General features: G+C 48.0%; 2 protein-coding genes across 2 annotated transcripts in view; one reads left to right on the top strand and one right to left on the bottom strand.

Annotated features, from left to right (window-relative positions):
- The window catches only part of LOC116957256 (uncharacterized), a 631,244-nt gene that overhangs the window by 136,244 nt on the left and 473,841 nt on the right, over nucleotides 1–21,159 (top strand). The gene's annotated exons all lie outside the window — the stretch shown is intronic.
- Nucleotides 26–19,803, bottom strand: LOC142906896 (uncharacterized). The gene is made up of 4 exons (XM_076055617.1): nucleotides 19,250–19,803; nucleotides 18,862–18,924; nucleotides 15,479–16,225; nucleotides 26–2,527 (listed from the first exon to the last, which is right to left on the bottom strand). Exons 3-4 carry the CDS (start codon nucleotides 16,195–16,197, stop codon nucleotides 1,573–1,575), a joined length of 1,674 nt encoding a protein of 557 aa, XP_075911732.1. The 5' UTR covers nucleotides 16,198–16,225; nucleotides 18,862–18,924; nucleotides 19,250–19,803; the 3' UTR covers nucleotides 26–1,572.

Genomic DNA, 21,159 nt, shown 5'->3' with positions numbered 1-21,159 from the left:
CGTTTTAAAATAAGTCTTCCAGATGTAAAATGAGAAGCTTTTAATGAAGAAATACAATTATCAAATTCAAAACAATCAAATTAAAACTGTTTCATTTTAAAACTTCAAAACAGAGCCTCGGGAGCTTGCGTGGAGGCGTCGTTCGTGTGCAATTTTTTTCGTGACTTTCCTGGCCCCAGGCTGTAAATGGTTGAGGGGCACTGCAGGCGGTCAGGCTTGCTTTAACCCTTGGTTGTGAACATCCAGACGTTAATCAGCAAGGACCATTTCTTGTCCTAGTTCACCAACATATAAGACGTCATGCAAAATTCTCATGAGTGTTGTTGTGGAGAATGTATCTACTAGATGTGCTCTGCCTTGTAACCGAATACAAATCTGTACCAAAAATGAATTTCAAATGTGCACTTAAAATTACTTCCTTGCTATGAAGCAGATCAGCAGACACGACATCTTTCATTTATCGATCTCTCCATGAAATAAAGGAATGTTTTACACAAACTAAAACTAGCACAGCCTTCTGGGAGTGCATCATTGATTCAGTGCAAGCCACCTGTGGACTCTTATTGGTGCACAACATCTCAAAAGCAGCTGGGCTGCTTAAACCGATAGTTTCGAACATCCAGACGTTAATCAGCAGGGAGCATTTCTAGACCTAGTTAGACAAAATCTACGTCAACACGTAATACAAAATTATAATTCGTGTTGAAGAGAATGTATCTCCTCTACGTGTAACTGATTAATAATCCGAGTGTGCTCCCTATTTCAAAGACAATGAGTTACTCCAGAGGGAGATGCTTCCTGAAAACACAAAAATACCCTTTGACCTGTATCACAAGAACAATGAGTCTCACCTTAGTTATCTGTACAGGTTACTTCCAAAACACACAATTTGTCCTAACATCACTTATTCAATGTTTCACCCTTAAAGACAAAATGTTACATATACGCACACAATCAGACAAGTATTCATTCTAAACTGACAGGCATATTAACAAAATTGAATTACTGCAGTTAAATATACTGCATCAGGTTACATCGTACTAACAAGAAGCTATTTTAAAACATACGTACCGTCTGCTTAACAGTGTATGTACAACATACTATTGCGCCAATCAAAACGAGTAGGCCATTGCATGCTGGCGTCTGGGTCAAAATTGAGCAAATTCTAAACATTACCTACTAACTACACAACTGAGATGACACATCAACCAGCGCCCCATACTGACAGGCTCTTGTCCACATGCAGGCCGGTGCAGGGCCACCACCTTGTGCCACACAGGGGCAGCTGCTACTTGGGGGTGCTCTTCGAGTGTTTGAGATGAGAAACGATACAAAACTCCGAATTGCCAGAGGTGATTAAGCAAACACCATATAATTGCAATTATAACATAGTCAACGCTTGGGAGCTTCTTGGCTCTCGCTCCTGGTTAGAGATCTACCCAACCCACAGGTCCACAAAGACTGGCTGCTCTTACCCTGCAGGTTGAAACTCGCAATTGAGTGTTCAACTTCATTCTTGTCATTAAAGGTCTGTGCCAAAGGTGCATCTATTGGAGCGACATTGTCTCAAGCTTACACATCTACCGGGTCTCCATTTGACTTTGTATTGTCTAGGAAGTCCACCCACACCTCCACTTCCACAAACTGCTGGGAGTTGCCTCGCACTGCCTCGCCGTCAGAATTCTCCTCCTGCTTCACGTTGCCTCCATCGATGTGAAGGTCCGATTTTGGAGTTGAATCTTCATCTTCACATTTTACACTCACTTCTTCGCTCTTCACCATCACTTCTTCACATTTCACCTTCACCTCTTCATATTTCACCTCGATACCTTTAAAAGTGTCCAAGCTGGGATTTTCTTCCGGTTCTTGTTTCATGAGGGATGGGCTCATTGCGGTACTTTGACTTTCACAAGCTGATTTCAGACTCCACTCCTTGTGGATCTTCAGATGCTTTTGCGTTCTCTGGTGTATTTGAAGATGTGTTGAACGTGCAAACGCTTTCCCACACACACTGCACTTGAAGGGTTTATCTCCTGTGTGTGTTCTCTGGTGTTTTACAAGAGTAGATGAAAGTGCAAACGCCTTCCCACACACACTGCACTTGAAGGGTTTATCTCCCGTGTGTGTTCTCTGGTGTTTTTTAAGAGTAGATGAATCTGAAAATGCCGTCCCACACACAATGCACTTGAAGGGTTTCTCTCCTGTGTGTGTTCTCTGGTGTGTTACAAGAGCAGATGAATGTGCAAAGGCCTTCCCACACACACTGCACTTGAAGGGTTTCTCTCCTGTGTGTGTTCTCTGGTGTCTTTGAAGATGTGGTGACTGTGCAAACCCCTTCCCACACACACTGCATTTGAAGGGTTTCTCTCCCGTGTGTGTTCTCTGGTGTATTACAAGAGTAGATGAATGTATAAACACCATCCCACACACACTGCAGTTGAAGGGGTTCTCTCCTGTGCGAGTTCTCTGGTGCTGTGTCAAATGTGCAGAACGATCCGTGCTGTTCACACGCCGGTCGCATTGTTGCCTTTTTGCACCGAGCCGCGCCGAGTGCCTTTGCTCCATCAGACAAATTCTGCAGAGGAAGTGACAGCTGCAGACAGAAAAAAATAATATCCACACCATCTACACGTCAGTATCGATGCACAGAGAAATGCATATATACACAATAACACGACTTACATGTCTATACTTATTCATATATGCATGATATAGTGGAAACGTGTCCCAAATTCATCACACGGGCTGTTATGGCACACAATGAGAGGGCAAATGTCATAAACGTGCCTGGAAGCCCTCGTATCTTCAAAATGAATGTTAATCCAAAACTCCGAGCACACAATTTCAGCTGTCTGGCTTCAAAAGGAATATTTATGAAAGCTAAATTCAGCTGACATAGCAAAGGGTGTGGAAAATAATACTATTTGTGCTATGCAGAAATGCATAAATAAATGTTCAATCGCAACTTAGAGGTGTGAAGCCAGGCACAGATGTCCTTGAATGCTGGGATGAACAGTTCCAACTTCAGCTGCACGTGTGCTGTGATAACTTCCCGACTCCATTCTTACAATGAGTTCCAGAGGAAAATAAAAATAAACTACCGTTTTGATATAACCTTCGTGCACAATAGAGTTAATAGACTTTACTGCAAATACAAACTTGACACTGTCACACACTCAGAGGTGGAGCCAGGATTTTCAGGCAGGGAGGGGTAACCCCTCCAGCAATTAAAAATGATAGGAGTTGTTAGTAAGTAGGGAGTTGTTAGTAAGGAGTTGTTAGTAAGTAAGGAGTTGCTAGTAAGGAGTTGTTATTAAGTAAGGAGTTGTTAGTAAGGAGTTATTAGTAAGGAGTTGTTAGTAAGGAGTTGTTATTAAGGAGTTGTTGGTAAGGAGTTGTTGGTAGGGAGTTGTTACTAAGGACTTGTCCTATGCTTTTTATTGGACGCGGATGATTGGCATCGCGCTCGCTGAAGGTGTTTGCCATCAGGGAAGTCGTGTACTATATAGGCAACTGCGCACAATTCTGAGTCGCTTGTAACTGCTTTGCCGTTACTTATTGCCAATTATGGCCTCGGACTGTTGTCCTCTCATAGAGTCCCTGGCACGTAATAATATGCCACATGGTGGCAGTGGCGGTCGCAAAATGCTGATTTATCTATATATATAAAATGGAAATTTGTTAATTTGTGTCTGTTTGAAATGTGCAGCATACTTCCCAACATGCTACACACTTGAAATTTGGCATGTCGGTAGCTTCCAGACAGGACACAATGCAAAAAGTATTAAAATATACTTTTGTATTTGGGGGGGGGGGGGGGGTGGGGGAAATGACCATGGAGTGTGTGGCATCAACCTGCAACAAAGATAAGGGAATATGAAATTTGAAATTTATCCAAGACAAGAATCCAAGTTCCGGGCGATGTCGGGTAGTGAAGCTAGTTATTAATAAACCCCAACGGTCCGATCGAAATTAGGGATTTCGATCGGACCGTTGGAGGGGCACGTGCCACCCCACCCCCACTGGCTCCACCACTGTCACACACTGGCATGGTTCACAGGTGGTGGTGTGTCCAGACCCATGCCTGGCCACCTTCACCTGCTCAGAATTCATGCTTCCTCACTCCACCAAGTAGAGTGAACACCGCCACGTGCCCAGAGTGAACACCGCCACGCGCCCGGAGTGAACACGGCTGCGCGCCCAGAGTGAACACCGCCGTGCGTCAAGAGGGAACACTGCCACTCGTCCAGAGTGAACACCGCCACGCGTCCAGAGTGAACACCGCCACGCGTTTAGAGTGAACACCGCCACGCGCCCAGAGTGAACACCGCCGCTGGCCCAGAGTGAACACCGCCACGCGCCCAGAGTGAACACCGCCGCGCGTCTAGAGTGAACACCGCCACGCTGTTGATGAGCCTCACCTTGTGTTATGGGCAGGTCGCTTTTGAAAACAAAAGCGGTAAAGCAGCTCAAGCGGGCTTGGCCTGGTAAAAAATAATGAAATTAAAACTGCGTGAATATTTAAAAATAAAACAAAGTGACAAAGTGGCGAGCCGAGTGAAGACAAATTAAACTTAAGTGAGAGAATTGAAGCAAACGCGTTCAGGCGAGGGCAGGAGGCAACGCCCCGCGTGGCTAGGCCCCGTGCTGTAAAGTTCCAACCTGGACATCGCTTCCATGCTCCCTGCTACTCAATTGACATCCATACGAGAGAGAGAGCGAGACTCTACCCCGGTAAACAACAACCACCACCACCACCACAACCACCCCCACAACCACAACCACCACACCCACCACCACAAACACCACCACACCCATCACCACAACCACCACCACAACAACCACTACCACAACCACCACTACAACCACCCACCCACCACCACAAGCACCACCACAACCACCACCACCACCACATCCACCACCACAACAACCATCACAACAACCAACAAACAACCAACACAACAACCACCACCACCACAACCACCAATACAACCACCACAACAACCACCACAACCACCACAACAACCACCACAACCACCACCACAACCACCACCACAACAACCACCACAACAACCACCACAACAACCACAACAACAACCACCACAACCACCACCACTACAACAACCACCACAAACACCACCACCACCACAACAACCACCCCCACAACAACCACCACCACAACCACCACAACAACCACCACAACAACCACCACAACAACCACCACAACCACCACCACAACAACCACCACAACAACCACAACTACCACCACAACCACCACCACAAAAACCACCACAACCACCACCACAACCACCACCACAACAACCACCACAACAACAACCACCACCACCACAACCACCACAACCGCGATGAGAATTTCTCACCTCAGATTTCAGTGCACGGCGGACAGCAGCTTCCTGTTATCTCGTGACGTCACGCGGCAGCAGGAGGTGACATGACGTCACTTGAACAGAAAGTAGCAGCGACCCAGGCAGAGATGACGTCACGCTCAAGGGAGCCTTGGACAGGGTGGGGTGAATACCTTAGTGACATGACGTCACTACCGAGGTACACCTCCCCCTGGCGTTTCACGCCGATGAGGTAATGCTGAGTGGTGACGTCACAGAGCGGGGTTGGAGTTTAAGTCGATTTAAATTAATTTTCCATTGCTCCCTCCCTTGATCAGAGACCCCTTGGGTGTGTGAGCTCAGCAACAACGTGGACCTTATTGTGTACACACTGTGCGTGTGTGTGTGTACACTGTGTGTGTGTGTACACTGTGTGTGTGTGTACACTGTGTGTGTGTGTACACTGTGTGTGTGTGTACACTGTGTGTGTGTGTACACTGTGTGTGTGTGTACACTGTGTGTGTGTGTACACTGTGTGTGTGTGTACACTGTGTGTGTGTGTACACTGTGTGTGTGTGTACACTGTGTGTGTGTGTACACTGTGTGTGTGTGTACACTGTGTGTGTGTGTACACTGTGTGTGTGTACACTGTGTGTGTGCACACTGTGTGTGTGCACACTGCGTGTGTGCACACTGCGTGTGTGCACACTGCGTGTGTGCACACTGCGTGTGTGTGTGTGTGCACACTGCGTGTGTGTGTGTGTACACACACACACACGCAGTGTGTGTGTGTGTACACTGTATGTGTACACTGTATGTGTACACTGTGTGTGTACACTGTGTGTGTACACTGTGTGTACACTGTGTGTACACTGTGTACACTGTGTGTGTACACTGTGTGTGTGTGTACACTATGTGTACACTGTATGTGTGTACACTGTATGTGTGTGTACACTGTATGTGTGTGTACACTGTGTGTGTGTGTAGACAGTGTGTGTGTACACTGTGTGTACACTGTGTGTGTGTGTACACTGTGTACACTGTGTGTGTGCACACTATGTGTTTGAAAACTGTGTGCACACTATGTGTTTGAAAACTATGTGTACACTGTATGTGTGTACACTGTATGTGTGTGTACACTGTATGTGTGTGTACACTGTGTGTGTGTGTAGACAGTGTGTGTGTACACTGTGTGTACACTGTGTGTGTGTGTACACTGTGTACACTGTGTGTGTGCACACTATGTGTTTGAAAACTGTGTGTGTACACTGTGTGTACACTGTGTGTGTGTGTACACTGTGTGTGTACACACTTTGTGTGTGTGAGGGGGGGCCAAGCCCCCACGCAGATTGAGGCGAGCCGAGTGGTGGCGCATTCTATTTTGACTTTAAACTTTTGTGACTGCAGGAATTAATATTCTTGCTTCTTTCGGTAAAGTCTGGTAGATTAAAAAACATGTTACTCAAAAGAAAATAATGAACTGAAATGACAATTTAAATAATAAAAATAACCACATTTTTCTTTATTTTTGTTTTCTATTTACATGACTTTAATCAGAAAGGGTTTAAATCAGAAAGGGTTTTATTCGCCATGAAAGTTCGTACAGACAAGGAATTTACATTCAACATATAGGAATCTTAAATCTTAAATAAGTGGTATACAAGTCTAACTATACTAAAGGTACAACGTCTAACTAACACTAAGGGGCTAAAGTATGTAAAATTTTGAATAAATATTGAATATAAATTAGCTATGAGATACAATCTAAAAATACAAATAGGGTAACATAGTGTAAATATGGCAAGGTGTCATTTTGTAGATAAAATGTTAAATTCAGTGTAAGCCCTTGGCCTTGTTGAAGAGGCCAGCAGCGAATGGGAAGAAACTGTTTTTGTGGCGTGTGGTTTTGGTCCTGATGGACCGCAGCCTTCTGTCGGAGTTGAGTAGCTGGAACAGAGAAGTGTCCAGGGTGGGAGGAATCGGCCACAAATCTTCCTCGCTCGCCTCATGCTCCTCGAGGTGTGCAGGTCCTCGAGGGTTGGTAGATTGTGTGGTGCCACCGCAGCGGAGCAGCTCGGTCGCCGTTACCCCCTCCATGTGCCCCCCCCCCCACGAACGCACGCCCCACTAAACACTCGCATGCACCCCCGTAGGGTCTCGAGGAGGGATCACCTGGTACGATGGGTTTTCACCCGAGAACTCCACTAGCAGGGACGTTCCACGGTTTCCCCGGACCAGGAAATTGGCTGAGCCCCCCAGACCGGATTACCTGATGACCCCCCCAAAAATGGGGGCGTAGAGCTTTACAGGCCGGCCGCATTGAAGCATTCACAACACGGGGGGGGGGGGGGGGGTGGGACCTTCAGCCATACCCAACTTAAGGGTAAACAGTGGGGTGGGAGGGAAAAGCCTCGAGGCAGATAAGAAGTTGACTTAAGTGGGAGGGGCCAAGGGGATTATCGGTGAGTCACCGGCGAGGAACGCAGGCACAGAGACAATGGGAAGGAGGGGGGGGGATGACGCGACCCCCCCCCCCCCCCACCAACGGCCAGAGCGCTCAAAACGGCCGGAAAAAAGGATTTGATTGGATGGTCAGGATGACGTCATGTGACCCGGGGGTTAACGGGCTTTGGGGACATAATGGGGGAGGAGGGAGAATTGGGTCAGAGTCCTTCTGGAGCGACGGGAGTGTGGATGATACGCTGCAGTCTGCTCTTGTCCTTGGCAGTGGCAGCAGCGTACCAGACGGTTATGGAGGAGGTGAAAATGGATTCAATGATTGCTGTATAGAAGTGCACCATCATTGTCTTTGGCAGGTTGAATTTATTCAGCTGCCGTTGGAAGTACATCCTCTGTTGAGCTCTCTTGGTGAAAGGGCTGATGTTCACTTCACATTTGAGGTCCCGGTAGAGAATAGTGCCCAGGAAACGGAAGAACTCTACAGTTTTGACTGGGAAGTCGCACAGGGTGATGGGGGTAAGTGGGGCTGTATTTTTCCTGAAGTCCACAACCATCTCAACTGTCTTTAGAGCATTTAGCTCTAAGTTGTTCTGGCTACACCAGGTCACCAGGTTGTCAGCTTCCCACCCATAGTCAGACTCATCCCCACCAGAGATCAGCCCAATGAGGGTGGTGTCATCCGCAAACTTCAAGAGTTTGACGGACAGATGATTGGAGGTGCAGCTGTTGGTGTACAGGGAGAAGAGCAGTGGGGAAATGACGCAGCCCTGAGGAGTTCCGGTGCTGATGTACCTGGAGTCAGAGACTTGTGTTCCCAGCTTAATGTACTGCTTCCTGACAGACAGGAAGTCTGTGATCCACCTGCAGGTGGAGTCGGGCACGTTCAGATGGAAGAGCTCGTCCTGAAGCAGGGCAGGGATGATGGTGTTGAAGGCAGAGCTGAAGTCCACAAACAGGATCCTGGTGTAGGATGCTCGGGAGTCCAGATGCTGTAGGGTGACGTTGAGGGCCATGTTAACTGCGTCGTCCACAGACCTGTGTAGGCATACTGAAGGGGGTCCAGGAGAGGGTCTGTGATGGCTTTGAGGTGTGCCAGGACCAGGCGCTCAAAAGACTTCATTACCACAGAGGTAAGGGCGCCCGGTCTATAATCATTTAGTCCTGTTGGCCTTGGCTTTTTGGGCACAGGGATGATGGTGGAGGACTTGAGACAGGCTGGTACATGGCATGTCTCCAGGGAGGTGTTAAAGATGTTGGTAAACACCGGAGACAGCTGGTCAGCGCAGTGCCTGAGGGTGGCTGGAGAGACAGAGTCCGGCCCAGCTGCTTTGCGTGGGTTCTGCCTCTTGAAAAGTCTATTAACTTCTCCCTCCGGAAAGGAGAGAGTTGTCTCTGTAGTAGGGGTGGGGAATGGGGCCTCTTGGGTGGGAAGGGATAGTTCAGGACAGTCCAATTGTCTTTCAAATCTGCAGTAGAACTCGTTCAGGTCGTTGGCCAGGCGGGAGTCGTTAGTGGTGTGGGGGGCTCTGGGCTTGTAGTTGGTGATCTGCCTGAGCGGTCTCCAGAGAGAAGCAGAGTCGTTAGCAGAGAACTGGTGTTTTAGTCTCTCTGAGTACAGTCGTTTAGCCTCTCTCACCGCCTTGCTAAACCTGTTCTTCGTCTCCTTGAATCTGTCTCTATCACCACTCCTAAACGCTTCCTCCTTCTCCAACCTCAACCTTCTGAGCTTTGCTGAGAACCAGGGCTTGTTGTTGTTGAAGTTCACGCTGGTACGTGTTGGAATATAGCAGTCCTCACAGAAGCTGATGTACGACGTCACAGCCTCTGTGAGTTCATCCAGTCTCTTGATAGCAGTCGTGAACTTATCCCAGTTAGTACAGTCCAAGCACGCCTGCAAATCCTCCACAGCCTCACTGGTCCACTGTTTAGATGTCCTCACAGCAGGTTTACAGAGCTATAGTTTCTGCCTGTATGCAGGAATCAGGTGGACCATGGCATGGTCAGAGTGTCCCAGTGCTGCTCGGGGGACGGCGTGGTAGGCTCTACTGACTGTAGTGTAGCAGTGATCCAGAGTGTTCCCTTCTCTGGTAGGGCATTTAATGAATTGTATGTATTTGTGGAGTTCGTGGCTGAGATTACCTTTGTTAAAGTCGCCAAGTACGATAAGCAGCGAGTCTGGATTTGCTCGCTCCACACTCAGAATCTGGTTGGTGAGCATGCGATGGGCCTCTTTAACCTGAGGACCCGGCGGCAAGTAAACTCCGACCAAAATGAGCGACGCGAACTCGCGAGGCAAGTAGAAAGGTTTACAGTTTATGAAAAATTATTCAAGGAGCGGAGAACAATGTTGCAGAATCACTGTGACATCTACACACCAGCCACTGTTAATGTAAAAACAAATACCACCGCCTTTCATCTTGCCGATGAGTCACGATCCAATCTTACAAGATGGACTCCTGCCAGTTGTAACGCAGTGTCCGGAATCAAATCACACAGCCATGTCTCTGTGAAGCACAAGACAGAAGATGAAAGAAAGTCTCTGTTTTTCACCATCAGTAGCTGAAGTTCGTCCATATTGTTGCACAGTGAACGTACGTTGGAGAGGAAAAAGTTCGGAAGCAACGTTCGGATCCTGCGTCTGCATAGCCGTACAAGAGCCCCCGACCATTTACCTCTTGGGCGGCGTTTCGCTGCTTGAGCAAAGCCTAGCGCGGCTATGACTAGAAATCCCACATTTTCTGCCGCTGGAAGCAGAAAGTTGGGAAATAAATCCACAGGAGTTGTTTCCCTGATGTTAAAAGTTTGTCTCTTGTTAGGGAACTCCGAAAATCTTGGCAAAACACTGAATTAACAGACAAGACAAAACAGGGCGCACTGACCGGCTGAGGCTACCATCATCGGCGCCATCTTCTCACCATCACGGGTGTGCTGAACAGCAGGCCTCTCTCACCGGCACGATTGTGCTGAACAGCAGGCCCCTCTCACCAGCACAGGTGTGCTAAACAGCAGTCCCCTCTCACCAGCACGGGTGTGCTGAACAGCAGGCCTCTCTCACCAGCACAGGTGTGCTGAACAGCAAGCCTCTCTCACCAGCACGGGTGTGCTGAACAGCAGGCCCCTCTCACCAGCACAGGTGTGCTGAACAGCAGGCCCCTCTCACCAGCACAGGTGTGCTGAACAGCAAGCCTCTCTCACCAACACAGGTGTGCGGAACAGCAGGTCCCTCTCACCAGCACGGGTGTGCTGAGCAGCAGGCCTCTCTCACCAGCGAGGGTGTGCTGAACAGCAGGCCCCTCTCACTAGCGCGGGTATGCTGAACAGCAGGCCCCTCTCACCAGCACGGGTGTGCTGAACAGCAGGCCCTTATCACCAGCACGGGTAATCAAGCAAAACAAGACAAAACCAGACAAAACAGGGCGCACCAACCGGCCGAGGCTGCTATCATCGGCGCCAACTGAAAGAACCAAGAATATGGTAGCACATTCTATATTTATTGCAGAGGTTCAAGGTTCAAATCCGACAGGCACACCTGGCTACCCCAGTAACATTCACAAAAATACGCGCAGTCTGCTTAACGGCAGATGTAAACCATAGCGTTGTGTCATTCACGACGCACAGGTCATTGCATGTTGGTGTCACGGTCAAAATTGTGGAAATTCCAAACATTATTCAGAAACTACACAAGGGAGATAGCGCGTCAATGATCGCCCCCTACCAACAGACTCATGTCCACGTGCAGGCCGGTGTAGGGCCACCTTGTGCCACACAGGGGCAGCTGCCACTTGGGGGGGGGGGGGTCCTTCGATTGTTTTAGATGAAATTCGATACGAAACACCGAGTTGCCGAGGCAATTAGGCAAGCGATTTATGAGTGCAAATATGATGTTGGTAACGTAGTGAATGCTTGGGAGCTTCATTGTCTCTCGCTCCTGCTGACAGATGTACCCAGCCCACAGCTCCACAGATACCTGCCGCTCCTCCTGTGCAGGTTCGGCTATGTACGGTGCGAAATAAGTTACAGATACACACAGAGACTCACACAGAGACCCACAGATTAGCACGGTTGGCTACATACGGTGCAAAATAAGGTCCACGTACACACAAGAGACTCGGAGCAAGTTTGAGTCGCGTGCTACTGACAGTAGTTGAATACGGTTGGAAAGACGCTGATAGAGACACACACAGAGACTGACAAGAGAGAGGTGGACAGACACAGACAAGAGGAAGACAGAAAGAAAGATACAGAGACGACAGAGACACAGATGGACAGAGAGATGTTGAATCGAACACACTTAACTCGCTCCATTGAAAGAGATTCCTTGATCTTTGCCCATCCCCGGAAGTCGTTCTTGTTTCATTGTGTGTGGTGTGTACGTGTAAGCAATGTGTGATATCGATGTACACGGATATGAACAAGATCAGCAGACAAGACGTCTTTCATACTCTTTGGTTCTTTCAGTAAAGTGACGTAGGTCGAAAAAATTAAATTATAAAAAATAAATCGCGACATTTCGATCGCAACACGAGCGGTCGTCCTCAGACGAAAACATCCAGACATTGTCGCGGCAGAAGTCACGTGAGCTACGGCACGTGACAAAGATAAGGTGACCCCCCCCCCCACTCCGTGTGGCTCGCCCCGCTCAGCTGAGCATTGTTTTAATGCGGTGGGCTCACGCGAAATTGATTTATCTAAAAAGAAGGTACTTTGAAAACGCACTGGCTATTCTCTTTTATATAAGCGTTGTGTCCTTAACTAACCACACGGAGACGTCTGGTTGAGGCAACGCGTTTATTATAACTCTTTCGAACTCGGCTCTTCACACTACTGTAACACGAAGGGGTACGGCCCCTTCCACCCAATAGCCTCCGGGAGTGACAGCCTCCCTTCTATGGCAGCCTGCACACTCCGGGCTCTGCTACCCACAGGTCCCTTAGCCCGGCGTTAAAGGAAGACTGGACGACCCGTCCCAGACAGGGTACGGGAGCTCACCTCTGGTCCGCTACAACCCGGCTCTAACAAGAGCCTCGGTTGAGGGTCCCTGGGTGCTGGTCCAGTCTTCAGGTCTTCGGATGTCTTCAGGCTTGAGTTGGTGAACACTGCCCGGCCAGTCCAGGGGGCCGGGCTTTTAACCCCAGGTCGGGGTCACCCCTCCCCTTCTGAACCCCCCCCCCTCCCAAAACCTTCTGGAAGGTCTTATCTTAAGGGGCCTTAGGGACGGGTGGTGGGTCAGGGGTGTTATTCTCCGGGGGGGGGGGGGGGCTGGGGTTTACTTTCATCGACCCCTACGCACCTCGCTCTCTCTCTCTCGGCTGCCCCCTGTTGACCCGTGAACGTGGTGGCAGGTCAGCTGACAGCACCTTGTTATAACGCTTACACACAACTTCGTGACTAACGCTGCACGTTCCGTCGTTTTCATGGAGGGGGCACTGCAGACCTACGCGCCCCCTGAATGAACGATGGAGGCGCAGGGACAGACGTTCGATCGCGTTGGAATCAATTTGCGGACGGCGGTCTTCTCGCACGGCCAGCTCTGTGTCGCCTCATCTCGATCCCGCGATCCCAACCAGGTGAAAGTCCGCATCGAACTGAACCCCCGGCAAGGCCATCTACTTAATGACGCGAGAAAATTCACACGAAATATCGTTTTCAATTAATTAGCTTTTAATGAAGAAATACAATTATCTAATTCAAAATAATACAATTCAAAGTTGTTTCATTTTAAAACTTCAAAACGGAGCATCGGGAGCTTGCGTGGAGGTGTCGTTCGTGTGCATTTTTTTCGTGACTTTCCTGGCCCCAGGCCGTAAATGGTTGTGAGGGGCACCGCAGGCGATCTGGCTTGCTTCAAGCCATGGTTGTGAACATCCAGACGTTAATCAGCAAGGACAATTTATTGTCCTAATTCGAGAAAATATACGTAAACATGTAATACAAAATTATAATTTGTGTTGTACAGAATGTATCTCCTCTACGTGTAACTTTTGAGTGGTATGCCTTGTAACTGAAGAATGATCCGAGTGTGCTCCCTATTTCAAAGACAATGAGTTGCTCCAGAGGGAGAAGCTTCCTGAAACATAAAATACCCTTTGACCTGTATCACAAGAACAATGAGTCTCACCTGAGTTATCTGTACAGGTTACTTCCAAAACACACACTTTGTCTTAACATCACTTATTCAATGTTTGACCCGTATACAGAAAATGTTACATGTACGTACACAATCAGACAAGTATTCATTCTAAATTATTGACAGGAATATGAACAAAATTGAATTACAGGTGCACCCCAAGCCTGTTCCCACCCCCCCCCCCCCCCCGCTTCTGTGTACATGCAAGATGTGCTGTTTTGAGCTGCCGCAAGATGAACTGCCTATTTAAGCTTCTGTTCACCTCTCTCTCTCTTCTTGCCTCTCTGTCTGTCTTTCCTACTGACCATGTACCTCGTATTTTCACTCTGTCTATGCTGGTTTGTGCAATCCAGAAGTTGAACACGAAATTTAACACTCCTGAAATTCGTGGTCCGCCAGGAAGTGTCTGTGTTGTTGGCCTGACTGGTTGTGCTTCACATAATGTTTTTTAGGTTTGTTAAATTCTCATCTCTCATCTTTTTTGTTGTATTTACCTCCATGATTTGTTCTTGCCATGATTTGTCCTTGACACCTGATGAAGATCGCTTGTGTTGTGATCTAAACGTCGTGATTTTGTTTTAATATAATTTTATTGTATTTCTACATACGTGACTTTACCGAAAAAAACAATGAGTAAGGTTACTTCGCATTAACAAGAAGCTATTTAAAAAAAAATATGCACCGTCTGCTTAACAGTGTATGTACAACATACTATTGCGCCATTCAAAACAAGTTGGCCATTGCATGCTGGCGTCTGGGACAAAATGTATCAAATTCTAAACATTACCTACAAACTACACAACCAAGATGCCACATCAACCATCACCCCCTACTGACAGGCTCTTGTCCACATGCAGGCCGGTGCAGAGCCACCACCTTGTGCCACACAGGGGCAGCTGCTATTTGGGGGTGCTCTTCGAGTGTTTGAGACGAGATACGATGCAAAACTCCGAATTGCCAGAGGCGATTAAGCAAGCATCATTTAAATGGAATTATTAGACATAGTGAATGCTTGGGAGCTGATTGGCTCTCGCTTCTGGTTAGAGATCTACCCAACCCACAGGCCCACAAAGACTGGCTGCTCTTACCCTGCAGGTTGCACCTAGAAATTGAGTGTTCAACTTCATTCTTGTCATTAAAGGCCTGTGACAAAGGTGCACCTATTGCAGCAACATCGTCTCAAGCTTATACATCTAACGGTTCTCCATTTGACTTCGTATTGTCTCGGGGGAAGTCCACCCACACCTCCACTTCCACAAACTGCTGAGAGTTGCCTCGCTCTGCCTCACAGTCAGAATTCTCCTCCTGCTTCACGTTGCCTCCATCAATGTGAAGGTCCGATTTTGGAGTTGAATCTTCATCTTCACATTTTACCCTCACTTCTTCGCTCTTCACCATCACTTCTTCAAATTTCACCTTCACCTCTTCATATTTCACCTCGATACCTATAAAAGTGTCCAAGCTGGGATTTTCTTCCGGTTCTTGTTTCATGAGGGATGGGCTCATTGTGGCACTTTGACTTTCACAAGCTGATTTCAGACTCAACTCCTTGTGGATCTTCTGATGCTTGTGTGATCTCTGGTCTACATGAAGATTTGATGAAAGTGTAAATGCCATCCTGCACAGAGTGCATCTGAAGGGTTTCTCTACCGTGTGAGTTCTCTGGTGTACACGAAGATTTGATGAATCTGAAAACGCCTTCCCACACACATTGCACTTGAAGGGTTTCTCTCCCGTGTGTGTTCTCTGGTGTGTTACAAGAGCAGATGACTGTGAAAATGCCTTCCCACACACACTGCACTTGAAGGGTTTCTCTCCCATGTGTGTTCTCTGGTGTACATTAAGATTTGATGAATCTGAAAACGCTTTCCCACACACACTGCACTTGAAGGGTTTATCTCCCGTGTGTGTTCTCTTGTGTTTTTTAAGAGTAGATGAATCTGAAAACGCCTTCCCACACACATTGCACTTGAAGGGTTTCTCTCCTGTGTGAGTTCTCTGGTGTTTTTTAAGAGCAGATGAATCTGAAAACGCCTTCCCACACACACTGCACTTAAAGTGTTTCTCTCCCGTGTGTGTTCTCTGGTGTGTTACAAGAGCAGATGAAACTGAAAATGCCTTCCCGCACAGAGTGCACTTGAAGGGTTTCTCTCCTGTGTGTGTTCTCTGGTGCAAGGTTAAATGTGCATGACGCTCCGTGCTGTATGCACACCGGTCGCATTGTTGCACTTTTGCTCCGAGCTGCGCCAAGTGCCTTTGCTCCATCAGACAAATTCTACAGAGGAAGCGACAGCTGCAGAGAGAAAAAAAAATATCCACACCATCTACACGTCAGTATCGATGCACAGAGGAATGCATAGACACAGTAACACGTGACTTACATGTCTATACTTATTCATATATTCATGTTGTAGTGGAAAAGTGTCCCAAATTCATCACACGGGCTGTTATGGCACACAATGAGAGGGTGAATGTCATAAACATGCCTGGAACCCCTCGTATCGTCAAAATGAATGTTAACCCAGAACTCCGAGCACACAATTTCGGCTGTCTGCAAATACAAACTTGACCCTGTCACACACTCAGAGGTGGAGCCAGGATTTTTAGGTAGGGGGGGCAACTCCTTCAGCAATGAAAAATGATAGGAGTTGTAAGTAAGGAAGGAGTTGTTAGTAAGTAAGGAGTTGTTAGTAAGTCAGGAGTTGTTAGTAAGAAGTTGTTAGTAAGTAGTTCTAAGTAAGAGTTGTTAGTAAGGAGTTGTTAGTAAGTAAGGAGTTGTTAGTAAGTAAGGAGTTGTTAGTAAGTAAGGACTTGTCCTATGCTTTTTATTCGACGCGTGTGATAGGCATCGCGCTCGCTGAAGGTGTTTGCCATCAGGGAAGTCGTGTACTGTATACGCAACTGCGCACAACTCTGTGAGTCGCTTGTAACTGCTTTGTCGTTACTTATTGCCAATTATGGAATCGGACTGTTGTCCTCTCATAGAGTCCCTGGCACGTAATAATATGCCACACGGTGGCAGTGGGAGGGGGTCGCAAAATGCTGATTTATCTATATTTATAAAAGGGAAATTTGTCAATTTGTGTCTGTTTGAAACGTTCAGCATACTTCCCGACATGCAACAAACTTGAAATTTGGCATGTGGGTAGCTTCCAGACTGGACACAATGCACAAAGTATTAAAATAGCCGTAACATCCGAGATGTCACCCTATGCGGCAGCGTTACGCAGTGTGCCTGCTGACGTCACGCATCCCTCCCCCAACACTCCGCGAAGGCCGTGTTTTAATCCAAGACAAGAATCAAAGTCCCGGGTGAAGCCAGGTAGGAAAGCTTGTCTATATATAAAAGGGAAATTTGTGGACATGTGTGTGTCTGTTCGAAATGTTTAGCATACTTCTCAACAGGCCACACACTTGAAATTTGGCATGTGGGTAGGTTCCATACTGTACACAATGAAAAAAGTATAAAAACATACTTTTGTATTTTGTATGACCATGAAGTTTGTGGCATCAACCCGCAACACACCTGAGTTAAGCGCTCTGCAATGCTTACCACTACAATATGGCTCTTCGCGAGCCGTACTTCTAGAGCTGTTAACAGCGTGCCGGGAGATTTTAGGCGGCGCTTTGCTCCTGGCCGATGAAGTCATTGGTTTCTCGGAGTTTCAATACATATCCGTGCGAAGAACGGGTACAACGGCTATCTTAAATATAAAGCAGAAATTACATGTTTGTGTGTGTAGCAGCAAAACTCTCCAACGCTGAGCTCTGGCGTCATGAAATTTGCACAGCTTATGCTGTCTGGAATTTCTAAGTGAACGTGACTATTTTCAGCTTGCCACGTCATTCCCTTCCCGAGTTGCCAAAGTCGATATTACGTGTAAGTGGGTTAAGGCCAAATTTCCTTCAGCGAAAAACATCCGATTTAGTTAAATTGATTTTTGTCAGCTTTTTTCTATTTTGCAAGCATCAATTTTTTTCAGGGTTTTTCAGTGAAATAAGGGAATATGAAATTAATCCAAGACAATAATCCAAGTCCCGGGCGAAGCCGGGTAGGGAAGCTAGTTACTAATAAACCCCTAATTTCGATCGGATCGTTGGGGGGGCACGTGCCACCCTACCCCCACTGGCTCCACCACTGTCACGCACTGGCATGGTTTACAGGTGGTGGTGTGTCCAGACCCAAGCCTGGCCACCTTCACATGCTCAGCATTAATGCTTCCTCACTGCAACAAGTAATGCACTGAGGATCAATCAACACAGCCGAGGCTGCGTCTCCCTCTCTCTCCCCGTGGTCGCGTTTATTTCCTTCCCGATCCCCCAGTTTCCCCTTCACATGTATAGAGTGAACACCGCCAAGCGCCCAGAGTGAACACCGCCACGCGCCCAGAGTGTACGCCGCCACGCGTCCAGAGTGAACGCTGCCACGGGTCCAGAGTGAACACCGCCACGCGTCCAGAGTGAACACCGCCACGCGTCCAGAGTGAACACCGCCACGCGTCCAGAGTGAACACAGCCACGCGTCCAGAGTGAACACCGCCACGCATCCAGAGTGAACACCGCCACGCGTCCAGAGTGAACACAGCCACGCGTCTAGAGTGAACACCGCCACACGTCTAGACTGAACACTGCCACGTGTCTAGAGTGAACACTGCCACGTGTCTAGAGTGAACACCGCCACACGTCTAGAGTGAACACCGCCACGTGTCTAGAGTGAACACCGCCATGCGTCTAGAGTGAACACCGCCACACGTCTAGAGTGAACACCGCCACGCGTCTAGAGTGAACACCGCCACGTGTCTAGAGTGAACACCGCCATGCGTCTAGAGTGAACACCGCCACGCGTCTAGAGTGAACACCGCCATGCGTCTAGAGTGAACACCGCCACGCGTCTAGAGTGAACACCGACACGCTGTTGATGAGCCTCACCTTGTGTTGTGGGCAGGTTGCGTCTGAAAACAAAAGCGGTACAGCAGCTCAAGCGGGCTTGGCCTGGTAAAAAAGAATGAAATAAAAACTGCGTGAATATGTAAAAGTAAGACAAAGTGACAAAGAGGCGAGCCGTGTGAAGACAAATTAAACTTAAGCAAGAGAATTGAAGCAAACGCGATCAGGCGAGGGCAGGAGGCAAGGCCCCGCGTGCCTAGGCTAGGCCCCGTGCTGTAAAGTTCAAACCTGGACATCGCTTCCATGCTCGCTGCTACTCAATTGACATCCCTACGAGAGAGAGAGCGAGGCTTTACCTCGGTAAACAAAAACAACAATCACCACCACAACAACCACCACCACAACCACAACCGCGATGAGAATTTCTCACCTCGGATTTCAGTGCACGGCGGAGCAGCAGCTTCCTGTTACTTCGTGACGTCACGCAGCAGCAGGAGTTGACATGACGTCACTTGCAGGGTACAAAACACTCCCCTCCCACAATGAGCGGCTCTGTGGGCTTGGGTGCCGAACTCGTCGCAATAAACTCGCGATGGCTTTCATGAATATATTATGTTAATGAGCCGCCAGTCACCGGGAGTAGCTTTGCCCAAATAAGGATTCTACTTGAACAGGTAATGGAAGTGACCCAGGCAGAGGTGACGTCACGCTCAAGGGCGCAGTGGACCGGGTGGGATGAATACCTTGGTGACATGACGTCACTAGCGAGGTACACCTCCCCCTGGCGTTTCACGCCGATGAGGTAATGCTGAGTGGTGACGTCACAGAGCGGGGTTGGAGTTTAAGTTGATTTAGATACATTTTCCCTTGCTCCCTCCCTTGATCAGAGACCCCGTGGGTGTGTGAGCTCAGCAACAACTGTGTGTGTGTACACTGTGTGTACGTGTACACTGTGTGTGTACACTCTGTGTGTGTACACACTGTGTGTGTACGTACACTGTGTGTGTGTACGTACACAGTGTCTGTACGTACACACTGTGTGTGTGTACACACTGTGTGTGTACGTATACACACTGTGTGTGTACGTACACACACTGTGTGTGTGTACACTGTGTGTGTGTACACTGTGTGTGTACACTGTGTGTGTGTGTACACACTGTGGGGGGCCCAGTCATCTAAGTCAGTCGACCAATGGCATTTTTTCATCAATTTATTATTTTCCAAAAAAAATTGTTTTCAATTTACTTAACTTTACCGAAAGAACCAAGAATACGGTAGCACATTCTGTATTTATTGCAGAGATTCAAGGTTCAACACCGACAGACACACCTGGCTACCCCAGTAACATTCACCAAAATATGCACAGTCTGCTTAACGGCAGCTATAAAACATAGCGTTTTGTCATTCACAACGCGCAGGTCATTGCATATCTGTGTCACGGTCAAAATTGGGGTAATTCCAAACATTATCCAGAAACTACACAACGGAGATAGCACGTCAATGATCGCCCCCTACCGACAGACTCATGTCCACGTGCAGGCCGGTGCAGGGCCACCTTGTGCCACACAGGGGCAGCTGCCACTTGGGGGGGGGGGGGGGGGTCCTTCGCTTGTTTGAGATGAGATTCGATACGAAACACCGAGTTGCCGAGGCAATTAGGCAAGCGATTTATGAGTGCAAATATGATGTTGGTAACGTAGTGAATGCTTGGGAGCTTCATTGTCTCTCGCTCCTGCTGACAGATGTACCCAGCCCACACCTCCACAGATACCAGCCGCTCCTCCTGTGCAGGTTCAGCTACGTACAGTGCAAAAGAAGTTCCAGAAACACACAGAGACTCACACAGAGACCAACAGATTAGCATGGTTGGCTACGTATGGTGCGAAATAAGTTCAACGTACACACAGAGACTCGGAGCAAGTTTGAGTCGCGTGCAGTCGTGGGCCATGAAAGTTGAATTGGCGCATGTTGCTACTGACAGTAGTTGAATACGGTTGGAAAGATGCTGATAGAGACACACACAGAGACTGACAAGAGAAAGGTGGACAGACACAGACAAGAGGAAGACAGAAAGAAAGATACAGAGATGACAGAGACACAGTCAGCGAGAGAGAGACACAGAGGGGAACAGAGACACAGATGGACAGAGAGATGTTGAATCGAACAAACTTAACTCGCTCCATTGAAAGAGATTCCTCAATCTTTGCCCATCCCCGGAAGTCGTTCCAGTTTCTATTTATTTCATTGTATGTGGTGTGTACGTGTAAGCAATGTGGGATATCAATGTAGATAGATATGAACAAGATCAGCAGACAAGACGTCTTTCATACTCTTTGGTTC

The sequence above is a fragment of the Petromyzon marinus genome, chromosome 71 (assembly GCF_048934315.1).
Source record: "Petromyzon marinus isolate PM22_M1 ecotype Great Lakes invasive population chromosome 71, UKy_Petmar_22M1.pri1.0, whole genome shotgun sequence".
Classification (NCBI taxonomy): domain Eukaryota; kingdom Metazoa; phylum Chordata; class Hyperoartia; order Petromyzontiformes; family Petromyzontidae; genus Petromyzon; species Petromyzon marinus.
This window is presented reverse-complemented; position numbering and strand designations above follow the sequence as displayed.